This window comes from Lutra lutra, chromosome 12 (assembly GCF_902655055.1).
Source record: "Lutra lutra chromosome 12, mLutLut1.2, whole genome shotgun sequence".
Lineage (NCBI taxonomy): Eukaryota > Metazoa > Chordata > Mammalia > Carnivora > Mustelidae > Lutra > Lutra lutra.
The window spans coordinates 95,261,741-95,281,512 of record NC_062289.1 but is presented as its reverse complement, the minus strand read 5'-3'; the positions used below and the strand labels follow the sequence as shown (position 1 = coordinate 95,281,512).

The following is a 19,772-nucleotide window of genomic DNA, read 5'->3' as shown; positions in this document are numbered from 1 at the left end:
TTGTTCTCACTTTCAGGCTTGGCATCTCTTGGATTCACCCCGACTTTGACTGCCTTGTCCTGTGTTGGCCCCTGCATCTCCCTCCTTGAGCTTCGGCTTTAGGGGATGGCCTGGGTTTGGCTCCCACCCCCCACTCGCCGTCATCTGTCGCCTCACCAGGCAGTGGGCCAGACCTTACACAGCTTGTGTGTCGTTGGCAGAATTAAATATCATAACTCCGTGAGCCTTTTCACTATTGTAAACTCTGAACAGATGCCCTTTGCCTGTACCTCTTTCGGGGGTCAGCTTCTGTAGTGATTTCCTGGCTCTTCCTTTTCCTTCCTCCATGCACTTTTCTCTTCTCGTATTTCCTTGGGACCAGCTTTGTTGTATATGTACTTAGGTACATAAAGTTTCCCCTGCTGCTAGCAGAGCCGGCTGCCTAATTTGCAGAGCCCAGTGCAGTAGGAAGATGGTAGGGGCCTTTGTTAAAGAACGGTTCAGAATCTCGAGATGGTGAGAGCAGAGCTAATCCTTGAGGCCCTCCTGAGCCTGGGGTCTTGAGTGGCAGGACAGGGCCTCCCTGGCCTCAGCCCTCCCAGCGCCTGGCACACACTGGATGGGCCACTGAGGTGTCACACAGGGACTTCCTCCCATAGAGGAACTCGCGGTGCTCTTGGATGACCTACCGGATGCTGAGAACAGATAGCCTTCCTGCCATTTCCCCCTGTAGACACTATTAGAGCATTCATGGCACCCCTCTGACCTAACCTTTCTGCTTAGCTGCCAGTCACCCAACATATATTTCCTGGCACCTACTCTGTGCCAACCACTATTTCCAGGAGCTGGGAATTGAGCAGTGGACGAGACAGCTCTCCTGCCTCAGGGCTGACATTCTTCTGGGGGAGACCAGGCAGTAAGGAAGATAAACTAGAATATGAATAGCACGTCAGTAAGTACTAGGGAAAGAAAGTGAAGCAGGGACAAGAGGCTCTGGAAGGGAGCCTCCAAACGTGCTCCACTCTGTGAGTCGCCAGATGAGAGTTATTTCCTCTAACATATGCAGACCTCCTGCAAGGAAGGCGCCATTTTGATTCCCATCCTGTGGACTGGAAGAGTGAGCCTTAGCTGGCCTGACTTCATGTGGTATGAAGTGACAGAGGCAAGACCCTCAGGCTCCGTGTCTCTCTGCCTTCAGAACCTGTCCTCGCCCCCCAAATTCAGGAGCCATCTCAACTAGCCCTCCTGCCAGTGGTTCAGAGCTCTCACCAGGAGGCCGAGAGGAAGGAGTCCACCCGGAACAACTGCCATCTTTGCAGCCATTCTTCCTGCTTGGAGCCTAGTGGCCCTTCTGTGAACTGTGTGCTTGAGCAAGTTGTGGGCACCCCCCGCCGTGTCCCCGAGCCCCACTGAGAGCAAGAATTGTGACACGTCCCCCTTCTCGGACGGTCCCTGGGAAGTCACTGGGCAGAGCCCCTGGGGAATGACAGTACCACCTCCTATTTCCTGCAGGTGCAGGTGCTGGGTTTGGAATCTTGCCCCATAGGTTATATCATCACCATAAGCCTCAAGGTGGCTGCCAGCCCCACCTTAGGAAGCTACAGTTCGAAACGGCCGGTGGGACGCCAGGGCCAGGGTTTGAATGCAGGTCCCTGTACTCAGAAACCCGTGTCCCCTCACAGGAGAGGGACACAGTTTTGTGTTCAGCAAATCCTTTCCTGTCCCCATCCCCTGGGCACTAGCTCTCCACCGACCCCCCCTTTTCAACATTGGGGCACACAGACTTTTAAACTTCTGGAGTTTAACTCAGGTGCTCTCCCTGGTGTATTGGGACATTTGATTTTCAAATCAGAATTTGCCTTTAGGGCAGGTTAAATTCTTTGTTAGAAAAACTCCCATCTATAGTGGGGACAAATGAGGAGAGAGGAAAAGAGTTCATATGATTCTTGATTCTGTAGGAACTTAAACTTCTTACTAAGTTTAGCTTGAAATGAATTTTGCTAGAGTCTAGTAGGTTTCATTAAGCTTTTGAAATACCAGTACTTAGACTTCAAAAGAATGCCACGGGGCCCTGGTCTCCTCCTTCCCAGGCATGGGTGCACCAGGGGAGTGCATACGGTGTCAGAGTCCATGCTCCGGTGGTACCAGCAATCACGCTGGCACTGGCCGTGAGCAGAACAAAGCTGTGAGAGGGAATCAGCAAAGCTAGGTTCTGAGAGGTGATGTCTGCTGTGCAACTTAGGCAAGTCACTAGACATCTCTGGGCCTCCACCTACTCCTTTGTAAATTAAGAGACGAGATTAGATTGCGGCCCCCAGATGGAGATGAAGAGTCCTCAGACCCATCCTTCTTGGCCTGTGTCCTTGTGTACTTGTCATAGTTCCCTGTAGATTTGTAACAGACTGCCCAGACTTTCCCCTTCATTCCAGGACAGAGGTCAAGGTCATACATTTGTGGGGATCCTAGCCAAGTCAGGGTTATGGTCTGACCCTGACTTGGAGGACACTAGCGTGGCATCTGAGACGAAGCGGACCCTTTGTTTGCACTCCTCAGCGGAGCCCTGGGCCAGCCACACTTTGCTCTCAGGAGCAGGCTTCAAGGGACTCACCTTTGGCGTACCTTGTCCTGTGGTCAGAGCTCAGGATTTGGAGCACTTATTAGAAAATTCCTAAGACTAGGAGAACATCCAAAACAAGTCCTTTTGCTTCCAGGAAGACTGCAGTAAGAAAACAGGATTAATCAAAATGGGATTAATCAGAGTCCAGACAGCCATTTTCAAGGCCTGTGAGTGATTGGGCTGGGGTGGGGGGGGGCGTGATGTCTAGTCCCACTCTGGGGCGGGATCAGTACTGTGACACATGGGAGGTGACGTGCCAATGGGGAAGCCGGCTGGCCCGCCTAGCTGCCTCCCCGGAGTCCGGAGCTGGCAGACTGCCCTGTAAATTACGGAGGTCAAGCCGTCAGGCCTCGAGGTCCAGGTACAGCCCCTGCCCCCCCGCTGCCTGAGTGACTGTGACCTAGGGCCATCCACCTGCCCTCCCCAAAAAGTCCTTCTCCGTCTTGGGGCCCTTGGGAGCCTTAGGGAGAGCCTTTCACTGCCTGGGCATAGTGTGGATACTGCTGGACACATGGTAGCTGTTTGTTTGGTTGGGTTTTTTTCAGCTGTTACTTTCATTGATGGTAGTGCCTGCTAGCCCTGCCTGCTGCCCTTCCCGACCTCCTTCCCCTCCACAGATTCCCAGTTTCACCGCAAAAGACCAAAAGGTCAACCCAGTGGATTCCGAGAGGAGAAACCGCCAATGCATGACCTGTTTCCCTCCCAAGTTCTACTGAACCTTGTACCAGACCTTTATCTGGGAACTAGCATGTCTTGTGGGCCTTTATTTTTACAGATTTTTTTCTTAATGGCTACTTTCGGAGTTTTTTTTTTTTTTTTAAATATTTATTTATTTATTTGACAGACAGAGATCACAAGGAGGCAGAGAGGCAGGCAGAGAGAGAGGAGGAAGCAGGCTCCCTGCTGAGCAGAGAGCCCGATGCGGGGCTTGATCCCAGGACCCTGGGATCATGACCTGAGCCGAAGGCAGAGGCTTTAACCCACTGAGCCACCCGGGTGCCCCCGGAGTTATTTTTAAAAGACTTTGTTTAAAAGAATGTGGTTGCTGTTCAGTGTTAGGAAACGTCTGATGCTCTCGCTACTAGGGGCTGTCCTGCACCGGCGGACATAACTCCCAGTCAGGTCTCGGCACGTGGCTTGGCAAGAGTTCTCAAGGTGTGTTTCCCCAAATCTGGGCCCAGGCGAAATTCCCACAAGGGAGGGACATGGTTTGGAGAGAGCCAGGTGGCTACCCCTTCTGGGTATCACTTGTCATTTCCCACATGTCCAGGCCCGCCTGCTCTGTGCCTGGTCGGTAGCAGCTGGAGGTTTGGGAATGGTTTCTTTAGTCTGGGGTTGAGGCCACAGAACAAGCTCCCTAAAGCAAGAGGGCTCCCTAAAGAGCCTGCTCTCTGGGCCCTGGGCACCCCTGTGCTGACCCTACCATGTGGCGGGGGGGGGGAGGGACAAGTGTCTCCTAGGAGGCAGCCTAGAAGTAGAGGCAGTTTTTGAGTTATTTGCTTTTTTTAACAATTCAGCCAGTATATATTTAGTGTGTATATACTGGGCTCTGTGCTGAATGCTGGGGTTCTTTGTTAAAGAAAGAGTCCTTACCTACCACAGGCAATGTGGGTATGCTGTGTCTACCACAGCTTTGTCCAAAAGGGATTTGAAACACCTTATAAAATTCAGAGAAAATTAACAAGAAAAGTGGGGCATAGGGAAAATAAGATGAAGCCAGGAGAAGATTTGTATGTGGAATGCATGGTGTAACATTGGTATAGTTACCAGAGCGTGGCTACAGATCTGACTTCAAGCTTCCTAGTGGTCAAAGCAAAGAGAGAAACAAGAGCAGTTGCTTGATTCATGATATTCCTGAAAATCCCACCAGGTTAGTTCATTCTTCTGAAGAACGCTTCCTGATGGACACCTGTGCGTGTTCCCAAGACAGCCCAGTGTGGTGGGCAGATCAGCAGGTTGTCTTAGGTTTAGCCCTGAGGCCCACAGAGCTGATGTTATGGGCCCGTCCCACCAATTAACCTGGGTGTTTGTGGTCTGGAGAGGTGAGGTCAGCAGCAGGATTGGTGCCAAAGCTGCTGGCCGCCCCAAACGTTGCAAACAGGATGCTGAGTCACATCCTGCGGGCCTGTAACGTCCTGACTACATGTGCTCTTCACAATAGGAGGCTCGCACGGGCAGGCTGGCCTCCCGTTGTTTCAGAAATGTGGTCACAAGCCAGAAAATGCTCCAGTTAGGTTTTCGACAGGTCAGAGCTGTGGGTACCCAAGGCCCCCAAACTCTGGACACAGATCAGGAGGAAGTGGGAGAGTGGAACGTCCCATCATCCTTCGTGGCCTCTGTCCCGGAAAACGCGGAGAGGGAACAGGGTCTGAAGGCAGGTCGAGGTCTCCATCAATGAGGGTATGAAAGTCTCCAAAAGATGGAAGAGGAAGGCCGTGAAGTATGCCCGTGGCAACAACCCATAGTCTCAAAAGCTTTTATCACCTGCCAATAAAGGGAAATTACAAGCAGTGCTTTCCCAAAGCCCAATTAAGTAGAAATTTTCCAAATAGCTTTTTAGATTTTGAAACAATATAAAACTTACAGGAAAGTTCTCACAAAGAACTTTTTCTGAAACATTTGAGAGTAAAGTTGCCGGCCTGGTGCCCATCACCTTTTGCATATAGGCAGCAGCCTTCTCCTACAAAGTAGACCTTTGATCCTTGACCCTGACACATTACCACCCACAGAGCCCCATCAGGGTCTGCCCTGCAACTCGACTCGGTAACCTTCTCTGTAATAGAAGGGTCTAGTTCAGGATTGTATGTGGCTTGAAGGCGTCCTGCCTGAGTCTCCGTCATTCCAGCCCATGTCCTCCATCTCCCTTAGACAATCTTATGAATAGGACACTTGTGCAGGGGACATGCCTGTCATTTTGTAGACTGTCCCCGAATTTAGGTTGGTATGGTATTCCCCGGAAATTAGATTTGGATGAGGTCTCTTTGGCAGGAATAGCCCAGGAGCAATGCTGTGCACTTTGCCTCCCGCCACGCCAGGGGACACACAATTTCGTTTTGTCCCGTTCCTGGTGATGTTCACTTTGGGCACCTTTACTATATGGTTTTTCTTTCCCTCTTTATCCTTAAGAAGTATTTCTTGGGGGCCATACTTGGAAATTATGTTAATCCTATCCGTCTTCAACTTGTCTATTTATATCTGTACAGACTCATGTTTGTCTGTTCTATCCCACAGTTTCTAATCCAGTGGGTTGTATTATTGACTTCAGAGTCCCCTGCTTGGCCACTGGGGTCGTGTGCAAGCTGGCTTCCGTGACCCTTGAGGTCCTGTCCCTGCCATCCTTCAGCACTGCACGCTCTCCGATACCAGATGTTCCAGGCCTTATCTTGTCCTCTCTTTGCCCCATACCTGGAGCCAGTCATTTGTCTGAGGAGCCCTGCTTCCATTTAGTGGAGAATGGAATTCACAAGGTGTGCTTATCACTCTGGGGGTGTCGCCCTCCTCAGGCCCTCTTGGGGCAGAAATAGGGAATTTGTATATGTACGTGCACACACACACACACACACACCTGCATCTCTGGTTCTCGATTTAAGTAATTTTGGGAACCCTGAGTTCAGACCTTCCTCTCTGATCCAACATCTCACATTTCATTCTAGTTTTCTCTCTCTTCATCTTTGTGACTCCCTTCCCTGACCGTGAGAAACCTGGTTCCAGACTGTCCCTAAAACACTTGCTCGTTTGAACAGTCTCCCTGGCTATCACCAGCCTCCCATCTCTGCAGCCACCTCTTCTCTGCACAGACGCCTTCCTAGCCCTGCTCACCACATCCCTCTCCAGATGCCTGCCTGGCTCAGTCCACCAAATGGTCTTGGGCCTGAATTGTTGGAGAAGAGAAGTCAGCATTTCTGATGCTGTTTCCCTGAGGTGTCCGTTCAGCGGGAGAGCCAGGATGTCAGAGTCCTCCTCCTGGTTTCCCATCCTGGCTCTTCCACTTCTTGGCCCTGTGAACACAGGCCAGCAGCTCAGGCTCTCAGAGCTTCAGTTTCCCTCAAAGACAGACACTGGGGATTAGGATAGTTAATGTGTGTAAGTGGCTTAACATGACACTCAACAAAGATGTTCATTATTAGCATTACATTCATTGAGTGCACACTGCCTTTTGGGCCCTCGGAGATCCAGAGAAGGAAAAGTCATAGGCCTAGCCTTCGAGACACTCAAGGTGACATGGAAAACTTAGTTGTGTTGTCTGAGGCCCTTGGTTGCCAAGAAGGCCTGACCACCAGGTGACTGTATGTCCACTTGGAGCCTTTGTGTGGCAAGTCTTAGGTGTCTGGTGCAGCCCACTGGTGGCGAACACCGCATGTTCAGCTGCTTGGAGAAGCCCAAGGTGATTTAGTCATGCACTGCTTTGAAACTGAAGAGGAGGCCAGCTCGGTGAGTGTGTTGCTGAGTATTTACTTAGAGCCTCCTGTATGCTAGGCAAGGACAGCGCTTTAGAAAATTACGTGTGTCTGGCCCTCGAGTCTGACGGTGAAGTTCAGATACACTGGTGTGAGGATAACTTCACTGTGTGTTTTAGTAAGTATGTCTGGGAACACAGTTTGGGGACCAGGGGCCTTAGGTTCCTGTCATTTTCTAAGTATCTGACCTTGGAGAGGTGACTTAACGTCTAAGGCTCAGCTTTGTTACCTGCAAGCAGAGGGAGCTGCTATGAGATGTTGAAAGGGTAGAGCCACGGCTGGCCGCAGGGGCAGCCAGGGAGGGCTTCCTGGAGAAGGTGTCAATTCTGGCAGGTGGGCACGAGGTGGGGGGCAGACAGGAGAGAAAGAGAAGGCCATGAACCGAGGCCAGGGTGGAAGAGTCAATGAGGACGACCGCACAGAGAGAAAGCAGAGACTGTGTGGAGTACGGGAGGAACCGTGTACAAGGTCACATGAGGAAGGTTTTTATTATAAATCACTTTTTCTGATTGTTTTATGATCTCCTTGAGGTCAGAGAGTGTCAGATGAATGAAATTGAGGTCAGCAACATGGCTAATTGTAGCTAACACAGAAAGCTGGCAGAAGCGGGTTGGACTGTACCGATAATGCGGCATCGTCGAAGGTTCTAGAGCTGGGAAGGACATAGCAAGAGCTGTGGTGAGGAGCTGTTTGGTGGGCGGGAGGCCAGAAGTCCCTGCCCTGGTTCTCCTTAGAGAGTTCATGAAGCCGAGCTGCCCCCCTCCGCTGTAGCTGCCAGCCACATGTGCCTCACTGAACTTGAATTTAATTAGAATTAATAAAACGACCAATTCAGTTGATCAGTCAGACTCACCACCCTATCCCTGTTTGGGAGGTGCCTGGGGCTAGTGGCTCCCCCCGGGGACAGTGCAGATAGAGAGCATGTCCGCTGTCCCGCAGGAATGCTCGGAGTCCTCAGCATAGGGCCAGGCGCACAGCGGGCTCCGGGGAATGTGGCGTGGCTCGTGGGGATGAGGGAGGCCAGAACTGGAGTGGTGACTGACCAGCTGGGGAGAAAGGGACCTTGGGAAAGATTAGGACTCAGCGGCCAGCAAATGTGGGACGGGGCCGCATACCAAAGAGAAAGGGCAAAGGACCTGGGGCGGTTGAGTTCATCTGTCCTTGGAATTTTTGCGTTGTTTCAGAAACATTTCCTCCGTGTGTCTGTTATTTCTGGCTGGCTACGTTGTCTTTGCTGCCGCTGCATTCCCAACACAATGCAGCCTTTGTGTCTTCTGCCCTCCTCAGGGGGCTTAGATCCTGGTATCTTGGATGGGCAGAGGAAGATAGCAGTGGCTCGCGCTTCCACAGGCGGGGGACCTGAGGGCTCTCACGGGAGGCAGGCCACGAAGGGACCCATCTGAAGGTTTGGAGAGCCAACTCCGGGCACATCATTTGCTGTCTTTCTTCTACGGGGTGGGGGAAAAAATCCTGCTGCTGCGAACTTGCTGGTATATTCCTGGTAGGAGCTGCTCGCTGCTACCCGTTGATATGAAGGAGAGCTGTGTAGCTGGCTTCAGAGAATGTCTCTTACTGTCTGAAATATTTCTGGACATTCCTTCTCTCTGAGAAAAGCCTACGCTTTCGAGCCAAACAATACATGCCCCGGCTGCAGAGACATTTGCGCTGAGCCCTGCCAGCATTTCTTGCCTGTGACCCCTGTTCCCTAAGTAGACGGCCCTGCCGAGCTGGCATTTTCCTGTCCTCAGCATTCCGCGTGTAGGGGAGCAGCTGGGGAGCTCTGGTGGGGAGACATGGCAGGTGAGCTGCTGGTTTTCTCCTGCTCCGAACGACGGCCTTCGGGATGAGGCCCTGGCGAGCTGCGCTGTGAAGCACGAAGCGAGACAGAGCAGGGCCTTGGCACACACTGGGGTCTTGGAGGCTCTTGACCAGGCCTTCAGAGTGAGGGAAGGACCTGAGGGAGAGCACACAGGGAGTCTCCGATCATTCCGATCTCTCAGACTTTACTTCGCTGGGAATGGGGTCGGAATCCGTCCAGACCACCGTCTGTAGCTGTCCAGCTTTGCCTGCTGCTTCCAGGGCCCCGGGGCAGACAGGCAGGCCGGCCACCGCGCCCTCCAACCCAGGCATCCAGCCACGCGGGCGCCCAGAGTGGAGCTGCTCGGCGCAGCCCTGCCTCTTCGTGGACACGTGGCTGCAGACGAGTCTTTCCTCTTCTCTTTCTTGACCCCTTCTTCAGAAGCATGAAATTAGAAGAATTAAGTGAAAAAACAGAGGAGCAAGCTCTCTGAAAACTGCGCGGCACCATTCAGGCGGAAGGTAGCATCAACATGTGTTTATCTAAAACGACACTCTGGGGGCGCCTGGGTGGCTCAGTGGGTTAAGCCGCTGCCTTCGGCTCAGGTCATGATCTCAGGGTCCTGGGATCAAGTCCCGCATCGGGCTCTCTGCTCAGCAGGGAGCCTGCTTCCCTCTCTCTCTCTCTGCCTGCCTCTCCGTCTACTTGTGATCTCTCTCTGTCAAATAAATAAATAAAATCTTTAAAAAAAATAAAATAAAATAAAACGACACTCTGAGTGTCATCGGTCTACAGAGCTTTCGGGTGCTGAGAACTTACCTTGACAGGTTGATGGCTCAACTTAAGCCCAAGGTTTGGTTCTTTGCCCGTTCTGAAACTGGAATTTATTAGCATACCATGGATGATCAAACTTCTGAGAAGCTGACTTAGGCTGATCAGACTCATAAGGAACTAACTTGTAAGCCAGAACAGACATTTATGAATTCACAGTGGGGCTTTTCACAGCAGAGACCAGGATCTTCCTTGGTTTGCTGTGGGGTATGTCTGACGTGATCCTCCCACTCTCCTGCTCCCCGCTCCCCTCTTCATGTTCACTGATCTCTGAGGCCCAGCTTGGTGTCATTTCTTCCGGGGAGATCTCCTTGGTCCCCCCCGGGCTGTGCTGGGGGCCCCTCCTGTGGATATGCACGTGGGCAGCAGGTATGGAATCTGCTGCATCACCTTGCAGTCACTGTCCTGTGTCCGTCCCGCCCCCTGGAGTGCGATGTCGCCCCAAGGCGGAAGCCAGGTCTGCTTTATTTCTGATTCCCAGGACTCAGCCCTGACCAGGCACAGCAAATCTTTGTTCGAAATAAACAGAAATTCCTCTTCGGAACAGTCACTCGCCTTTTCTGTGGTGACCAACTTTACATTTGTTCCTTTTTTTTCCCTAGAATTGTCATCACGCCTGCTAGACAGACCATGGTCCCCTCAGCCATCCCTATAGCAGGCCCAAGGGACTCGAGGGTTGATCTTGTAGACGTAGTTCGGTTCATTTCAGTCAGCCCCATCTGTTGATTCTCCCTCCGAGAGGGCCCTGCGTTTTTCGTGGTTATTTCTCACCAGCGGGAAACACTGACCGCGTACCTACTGTGTGAAAGCCGCGGCGGGCGCCCGTTTTCTGTGTCTTCTGTCACTGTGAGGTTCAAGGATTCTCACTCTGCAGCAGGAACACTTTCTTAAAACGCGGATGCCTGGACTTCCTGCAGACGTTTCAAGCTAGAATCAGCTGAGGCTGGACCTGGCCATGACCATGTTCTAGAAGTTCTGCACGTTCTTGGGATGTATAGCTGGCGTTGGGAATTAGGGGCAGGAGCATTGTATTCCGGCGTGTGGTGTTTTACACCTTACATTTCCGTTTTCCAAGGAACTATGCTGCTGAGTGGCATAGCACACGGCCAATCCACCCGAACATAGGCCCGTTCCTTAGAGAGGGTTATTGTCTTTACCGACATGTGGCCAGGCTTGGCTTCGCATCGAGCGCCTCTGTCTGCAGGTGTTCAGCCATTTGAATGAATGAACAGAACCCTGTGAGTATCGTGACGAACATAGAGTAGAACATAAAGTAGAGCCCAGAAATACGAGTTCCCATACCCCACTGCATTTTATTTTCTTAAAGCCCAGTGTGCCCCAGAACCCCCAGCTTAAAAAAATGAGGTGGTCCCCAGAGGCGGCAGGAGATTGGCCGGCTTTCTTCCCGTGTCCTTTGAAGAAGAACGCTGCCTAGCCCTCAGAGCTGTGGGAGCTGGACGCCACAGTGTAGCCTTGCACCCGGCCACAGTCTCTGCCACACAGTGGACCCTCAGCAAGTGACAGCAAATGACAGCTGTTGATGAGAAGCCTGCCCTGAAGGTGGCTTCTCCACCAGCGTGGCCATGGCTGTGGTGCTGCCCACAGAACTCCACCCCCAGCTTCCCATTCTGTCCACAAGGACGGCCCCCCAGTTGCAGAGGAGCCTGTGGCGGAGGGGGGATGGCGGTGGTCCCCTGAGGCCTTCTGCCTGCCCCCAGGGCTGGTGGGGGAGCTCTGATGCTGCCGCATCTTCTCCCACTGGAGTCCTGTTTCCCTGAATCATGCCTGCTCTCCCCTTCCTCTGCACGATGCCTGCACCTGCTGGAAAGAAGGGCTGCCTACCTGACCGTGTTGACTTCTCAGTGACACGTGCTTTAGCGGAGCCGAAGTGGCCGCCCTGCACTTAGCTGGCAGGGGCAGAGGTGACATCAGGGTGACAGCACTGAGTCTCACTCCAGGCTGGGGGGGACGTGGGAGCACTCCTGAGCTTAGGGAGATGGGGTGGGGCAGAGTGAGTTGGGTGTCGCCCCAACTTGTAAAGGTGTTACTGTGTTCCTGGGCAAGGTGCAGAATCACTCTAGTATGGGTCCCCACATAATCCTCTTGTGAGGATTTATTTATCCTCCGGAAGCTGGGGGAAGCTTCCAGACAAGGCCTCCCCAGGAGTCTCTGCCCGCCACTCCCTCCTTCAGCAAGGGTTCCAGAATCTACCAGTTAGACGCTCCCACTTCCCTCTTCAGAACACCAGCGGGGCTCCTTTCTTTGGGTATTTATCCCAGTCCACCCTGGGATGGTGGCTAGTCGTGTCCTTCATTTCACCGGCTCAGGGCGGTGCTGCAGACTGCAGCCTGGGGGCTCCTGCCCGGAGGGTTTGGGGGGTCTCATGCCAGGCCCTCAGGGTTACCTGGGCCTGCTTTAACCTTTGCAGCCTGCCCTGCCCTTCATGCTTGTGGTTCCAAAAGCTTCTCCCGTGTGTGCACATGCAGGTCCCTCTACCTGGGTTCCCCCCACCATCTTCCCCTCACTTTGCCTCCTAAGGCAGCGATTAGCATGACTGAAGAATTTTTGGAATGCAGAATGCTTTGACAACATGGGATAAATGCGGCAGCTGCCCACGGTCACCGTTGGGGTGAATGTGTGACAATTTGACAGAATTAGGAGTCCTTCAGCCTGTTGATTTCAACCAGAAGGGGGTCCTCATCGTCTGGGATCTGTTCCTTGGCGGCCAGCTGTTTCCCCTCACAATGTAAGGCACACCCTGGTGCTTGCTCCTAAGGCCTCCCAAAACCCGTAGGAGTAAAGTGATTAGAGGAACTTCAGCTGTTTTGCTCCCTCTGAATGGCCCTCTTTCATCTGGATATGCAGGGACAAGAGCCTTTTTAAACCCAAATATCAGGGGAGGACTAGAGTCCCACAAGAGCCATTCGCGCTCTGGGTGGGAACACCATCCGGGGACAGGGACTCCTGCCCAAGGAAGGACTCTGGCCCCTTCCTTCCCTTTCCTCTTTCTCCGGAGGGAGTGCAAGGCAGGAGCTCGGGGGCAGTCAGAGATGCGAAGCCAAAGACGGCTGTCGTGAACATGTTTTATTTCACTGACTTCTGCGTCTCCCTTCAGCCAGCTCACAACTTCCGCTCTTCAGAGGTTTCCGGCCCAAAATAGTACGTACCACTACCCGATCTCTCTGTTCCTACCACGCATGGGTTTCTGGATAACGCTGGCCATTTATTCGTCTGTCCTTAGCGCCTTGTAGGAAAAACCCTAATGCTGTGTGGTCTCCTGAACCGGGCAGTGGCCAGTGTCTGAGAACATATCTGTATGGCGAAGATAAAAGCTTTGTGGGGGGTGGTGGTGAGGGAGGAGGGAGGGCCGGGGCTGAACTTGTTTTTACTCTCCCATCCAGGTTTTTCTTAAAGCAGTGAAGGAAAACAGTTCAGTTGTATTGGTCTGGGTCTGACCTTTCTGGAACTTTAGTCACATACTTTTTAGGACACCAGCATTTGTGGGGGGGGTAGAACTCTGGTTTTTCTGTAGCTGGGAGGGGTGGTTTGTGAGTCTATAGTTCCTTACCCCAAGTAAAATGGGTCTGCCATCCCCAAAATGGTTGTTTGTTTGTTTTTTAAGATTTTATTTATTTGAGGGGCGCCTGGGTGGCTTAGTTGGTAAGGCGACTGCCTTCAGCGCGGGTCATGATCCTTGGAGTCCCGGGATCCAGTCACATCGGGCTCCCTGCTCGGTGGGGAATCTGCTTCTCCCTCTGACCCTCCCCCTTCTCATGCTCTCTCTCTCTCAGTCTCTCTCAAATAAATAAAATCTTTTAAAATTTTTTATTTATTTGAGAGAGTGCACAGGGCAGGGAGGAGCAGAGGGAGAAGAAGCAGACTCCCCGCTGAGCAGGACCCCAACTTGGGACTCCATCCCAGGACCCTGGCATCACGACCTGAGCTGAAGGCAGCCACTTACCCCACTGGGCCACCTAGGCGCCCCCTCAAAAAGGATTTCTTTTCTTTTTTTTTTTTTTTTAAAGATTTTATTTATTTATTTAACAGAGAGAAATCACAAGTAAGCAGAGAGGCAGGCAGAGAGAGAGGAGGAAGCAGGCTCCCTGCTGAGCAGAAAGCCCGATGTGGGGCTCGAACCCAAGACCTGGGATCATGACCTGAGCCGAAGGCAGTGGCTTAACCCACTGAGCCACCCAGGCGCCCCTCAAAAAGGATTTCTTAAAGGACATTCCCATCGCTGTGCCCTGAGACTCGCAAATCAGGGTACCACGCTTCCCTGTATTACAAGCCCACCACAGAGATCCCCATGGATCCTGGCAGTGGGAAAGGGTGTTGTTGGCTACCCAGAGGGTGTGCGAAGCTCGGGGCCTGGAGTGAGCTCAGAGCAGAAGACAGGAAACGGGTCCACAAGGAAGATCTGCATTTTGTTTCCGTAAATGCTGTGGCTGCCCATGCTCTCCAGCCTCCTGGCCCCAAGAGTCATCGAATGCGGTCACCCTAAGGCTGTATCTGCTTACTGTCTCCCCAGCCGCAGGGCCGCCTCACAGGCCAGGATGGAGAATGTGCTTTGTGGGCTTCCCCGCAGCTTTAAATCTAGCTCTTTACTGGAAATGCTGGTGCCTCATTGCCGAGGGCAGAGGCAGCATTCCAGGGCCCCCTTCCACCCCGCCTCTGATTTCATATGTAGATGGGGACTCTGGTTCTTCTGCAGTCACAGGAACACTGAGACAACTGGCCTTGCACGCCATCACGGGATAAAACCAGCCTATTCTTTTGCATTGTTCCCTTTTTTTCCCCCCAAAGGAAATGTAAGGGAAACCAAGGGGAATTTTTGCCCGTGATTTCCAAGACAAAGGTCACTGTTAATAGCTGGTTGTTTCCAGAGTGTTGGGACTTCTGATCAGTATGGATTTTTTTTTTCCTTTTCTCTTTTTCTTTTCTTTCTTTCTTCTTCTTCCTTTTTTTTTTTTTTTCCCCTTCTTTTTGGTGGGGGCAGAGAGAGATGAAGAGGGAGAGAATCTTAAGCAGGCTCCATGTCTAGCACAGAGCCAACCCAGGGCTTGATCTCAGGATGCTGAGATCGTGACCTCAGCTGAAATCAAGAGTCAGACGCTTAACCAACTGAGCCACCCAGGAGGCCCCTCAATATTTTTTTTTTAAGATTTTATTTATTTATTTGACAGAGAGAGATCACAAGTAGGCAGAGAGAGAAAGGAGGAAGCAGGCTCTCCGCGGAGCAGAGAGCCCGATGCGGGGCTTGATCCCAGGACCCTGGGATCACGACCTGAGCCAAAGGCAGAGGCTTTAACCCACTGAGCCACCCAGGCGCCCCCCCCCCCCCTTTTTAAAGATTTTATTTTTTTAAAGTAATCACTATGCCCACCGTGGGGTTTGAACTCACAACCTGAAGATCAAGAGTCCCAGACCCTACTGGCTGAGCCAGCCAGGCGCCCCCTCTTCTGGTATTTATAATCCTGGGCTCCCCAGCTCTTGTAACTGGCAACACAGACATACAGCTAATAGAGTGGAAGAGATGGCTTGGCAGCAATAGTTGGGAATACTAAATGAAGAAAAGGTAAAAACTGCACGGATGTAAAGGATTGGTAAATGAAATCTACAAAACCATCAATAACTCAACAGCCCAAGTAAGAGAGGCAACTCTCGGCCTTATTCTTGGGTATTTGAGCAGAGTCACTATTTTTGGCATGCGAATTCAACCAGGAGAAGTCACAGATTTTATTGTGGACTTCATATTGTACAAAATCACTGGTTTTCTAATTCCAGGAGCCACTGAGTTCAATGTGGTGAGTCTTTTTAGCACCTAGAGTTGTGTATTAGGCTTAGCCGAGGTTTTCATTCCATGGTTTAGAACACTTAACTACTAACATTAGACATCTGGGGATCTTGCCCCTTTTTTTGTATTTGCAGAAATTGTCCTTGTATTTCTGTCAGGAATCGATTCACTTCCTGTTGAAACAAACATGCACAAAAAGTGCTGCTTTTTCTTAGAGATTTTCCCTTCAAATCATGTATATGTTAATTGGTTGCTCAATAGAGAGTTAATGATTTTTACACTTCTCTTTGTTGTGAACTGTGATCTTTCACAAAATTAGTAGAAAGGGAATGCTTTTCCGTTATCACGTGTAGTACATGTTTTCCCTTATTCTGAAAATCAAAAAATAATCGCTTTAAAAAGTTAGTATTTGCTCAGTATAGAAAATTTGGAAGATAGAGATTTGGAAATTTGGAAGAAGAGAAAAAAGATAATCATAGGTGGTCCATCCCCCACCAAAAAAAACCACTGTTAATAATTTTAGCGTACAGGTAATTTTCCGCATGACAGTGTTTCTGAATAATTGGTAGTAACTAGTAGCTTAATACAATCTGTCAGTTTATAGTCTTAATTTCTGCGTAAGCTAGAGATTCTTTTTTGATAGCCAAATCATGAAATGTTTAAAATTTAAATTATAACTTCTTAAGTTGTATGTCGAATGTAAATGTTATTGCTGGTTTAAAACAATAAAAACCTAAGGTTCTGGGACGCCTGGGTGGCTCAGTTGGTTAAGCGGCTGCCTTCGGCTCAGGTCATGATCCCAGCGTCCTGGGATCGAGTTCCCGCATCGGGCTCCTTGCTGGGCAGGGAGCCTGCTTCTCCCTCTGCCTCTGCCTGCCTCTCTGTCTGCCTATGCTCGCTCACTCTCTCTCCCTCTGTCCCTGACAAATAAATAAATAAAAATAAAAAAAAATAAAAAAATAAAAAAAAAAAAAACCTAAGGTTCCTTCTGCTGAGAAATTCATTATGTCAACTGGAGGTTTTCTATCACAGCAGTGACACTGTAACCCTAAGTTAAATCACCGATTAAGAACTGGGCTTTTGCTAAGATGCAAACCAATAGTGAAAGTGTAACTTCCTCTTCTTTATAGTCCATCAAGGGAAGGCACCAAGATCAGTGAAGTTGTCCTAAGTCAGAGAGTACCAAAGATTCCACAGCGAGAGCGTGGAAAATTCACCAAGTTCAGAGAGTTGCTCTGTATCTTTAGAAGACATGATATAGGGAGATCCTTTCACAGTATCCTGTAGGAGGGTGCTCTTGGCCTTGCAAGAACCTTGGGCGTCTTAGCTGAGGCCTGAGTTCATGACCCAGACTCTCCAGCAGCAAGCTTGTAGCCAAGATGTGAAAGAGTGTAGCACAAAATGATCTTAATCGCTGTTTTGTCCTGTGTGCGTGGTATGTGCCTTTTGTCCGCACTAAAGCTTTTCCTCTGATGCATGTCTTTGCCCGTTTTCTCCTCTGAATTCCAGCCTGACTGTGCTCTGGTTTTATTCTTCCCAGCTTAAGTGAGAGCTTTTTCATGGTGAAAGGAGCAGCCCTCTTCTTACAGCAGGGAAACAGCCCTCAAAGCCAGCGAAGTCTTCAGCATCCCCACAAACATGCAGGTAAATTGAGGTTTTGACCTTGGAACTTATTTTCTGTGCAATGGGAGACCCTCCCATTACTGGTGGTGAGCAAGTTGCTGGTTTTCAAGGCCAGAGGAATAGTGGAACACAGGCTTGTCATGCCTGGTGCAAAGCAGGAGCTCTTCCCTTGGGCAGGTAAGCCATGCACGTTTTCCCAGTAGCCCCGAGAGCTAGCACCCTGTGGACTGCGCATGTCTGCGCTAGAAGTAAGGCAGTTGGCAGCGTTCTGTTTGGATGTAAAGGTTTCTCACCCACAGTTTATCAGTAAACTACAGATTTTGAGTTACAGTATGAATTTTTTTTTTTTTTTTTTAAACAAATGCACCAGAACTTGTTATAGCCAAGACATTGTCCCCTTGATAGTTACTCCCTTGGGATGTCCTATACCTCCTCTGAGAACTCTGGTCGTTTCTCTGAGCTTCTGGGAAGCTCTCATTTGGGGAATTCCTTTCCAGATTTGTGGCAGGTGTTGGGGTAGGAAGTCTTTATGACTTAACAGTGGATTTGGTTTTGGGAAGTAGACCGAAGTGATAAAGTGGGGATCAAACCCAGTATTCATTTAGGTCCAGTAGCACACAAGTAGGAAATTCCTGTCCATTCCTGTCTGAGGCACTGGTACTTGATGCCCATATAGTAACAGAGGCTGGTTTTCTTAGGTGCCTGGACTCTGACACCAAAGGCAGTTTGCAAAGAGGAACCAGCAAACATTGCATACAAGTGCATCTTTGTAATAGGCCTGTGGCCTCTGCAGGCAGTTCTGGGCAGGGCAGCACATTTTGCAGTGCGATCTGCCAAGCCCTCTGACCTCAGAACAACAGCAGGTGAAAGCAGCCAGGAGCCGGGGCCAGTTCCCTTGACACCGGGATCATTTTGTTTCTCACCTCAAGTCATCTCGCCTCATTTTGGATCTGAATGCCTAGGTTAGAATTTCGTGTCTTACACTTTACAGAGAACACCAGGGGTCAGTCGGGATTTTCACATACTGTTACTTGGAACTCAAGACCTAGCTCTATTTGAAACTCAGTTGTCAGGAGGCAGTGTGGTTTGGGCAAGAAGGTGTGATTCGGAGTCAGACAGACCTGGCTAGTGATCCCAGTCCTACAACTTACTGAGTAGTCACGGTCGACTTCAGAGCCTCAGTTGCCCGATCTTAACAATGGCCATCAAGTGCCAGTACCTCAGACAGGAATGGAATTTAAAATGGATGCATGCAGGGGAGCCTGGGTGGCTCCGTCGATTCAGCGCCCGACTCTGGATCCTGGCTCAGGTCTTGATCTCAGGGTCGTGAGTTTAAGCCCCCTCAGCGTGGAACCTACTTAAAAAAAAGTATGCATGTAACATACTTACCTCCTCCTGGGTGCCCTGTGTATAGTAGCAATGACTGCGAGTACTGTAATACAACAAACAGAACCTTCCTTCTTGCATCTGCTAATGGTTCTGTCCCGTCAGGAATTCAACCGTTGTTCGTGTCTTAGCACATACAGCAAAGTGAATGCTCCAGCTTTGTTCACCCGTAGCATACAGTGTCTCCGTCCTCTGACCCAAACAGTGTTCCCATACTGTGTGCAGCTTGGGGAAGCAAGCACAAAGCCCTGTAATCCGGGCTGGTTCATGCATCTCTGGAATGTACTGGAGAGTAAGAAGAGAGCTATGGGCCTGATGGCTCTCCTGCCCCTGAGGTCTGGAATGGCTGATGGGCTCAGAAAAGCAAGACGGACGGTGACAGTCCCAGGACTCCTAGGAAATGTCCCTGGGGCAGACACAGGCTGGATTTGCTATCAATTCCTGTTTTTCTAGAATCCCTGAGAAGTGTCCCGGCTGGCCCCCAGTCCCATCCACAACCACGCAGAGCAGAGAAAGAGTGAGGGTTAGTTCTGCCCATGCAAAAGCTGTTCAGGTCACTGCCGTCAGTCCCCAGCCCGAGACTGTGGCGAGGGCCTCTGCCTCAGGCTTCCGGTCTCTGATCTTCCTGCAAGTGCTGAGTGAACACATCCGCACGTGGAGGCAGTGCGCGGAGGCCAGGCTGCGGTTGGGAGTTCTGCCGGTCAGCATTTCCCCATCTCCACAAGCAGTCCCGCTGAAAGGAGCCTATCTGTGTGGAAAATGTCCCTTTCATCTGGGCACTCACTGACAAAGGGGCTTGTTTTTTCTTTCCTCTCTGTGCTTCTGTGACTCGGGGTGAACGGTGGTGGCATGCAGGCAAGCCCAGGACCAGCCTAGTCAGGTGTGTGCCCTTGGGACGGTGGTGTCACCACAGGCGAGGGTGCTGGTGGATAGAGGAGGCAGAACGAGGAGTTCCGCGTCCTCCCTAAATGTGAACCATTACCTGCCAGTCATTCCTCATGGAAGGCAGCGCCGGTGTGGGGTGTCCTACACCGTGCTGTCCTGTCACACAGAGAACAGATGAGAGGAGTCAGCTCCCAAAGACCCAAGTCCTCTCTGAGGCAAAAAGGACAATTTGGACATCATCTGTCAACCTGCCCTGAAATTCCAAAGATGCCTTTGCCAAAGGAATAAATCCAGTGTATTGATCCTTCTGGGATTCCGGTTGTGATCTCTAGGATAATGTTTGTTTTAAAGATAATTCTGTTCCTTCTTGGCATGGCACAAATCAGATCTCCTAGGAATTAT

General features: G+C 50.8%; 1 protein-coding gene across 3 annotated transcripts in view; it reads left to right on the top strand.

The window, feature by feature from the left end:
• The window catches only part of SSH1 (slingshot protein phosphatase 1), a 59,930-nt gene that overhangs the window by 10,190 nt on the left and 29,968 nt on the right, over positions 1 to 19,772 (top strand). For 2 of the 3 annotated variants that reach the window (XM_047696731.1, XM_047696733.1), the window contains one exon: positions 17,017 to 17,120. In XM_047696731.1, coding sequence (XP_047552687.1) covers positions 17,017 to 17,120 — 104 coding nt within the window. Of the gene's footprint in view, positions 1 to 12,797; positions 12,842 to 17,016; positions 17,121 to 19,772 lie in introns of all 3 variants that reach the window. The other variant, XM_047696732.1, reaches the window with a different exon arrangement.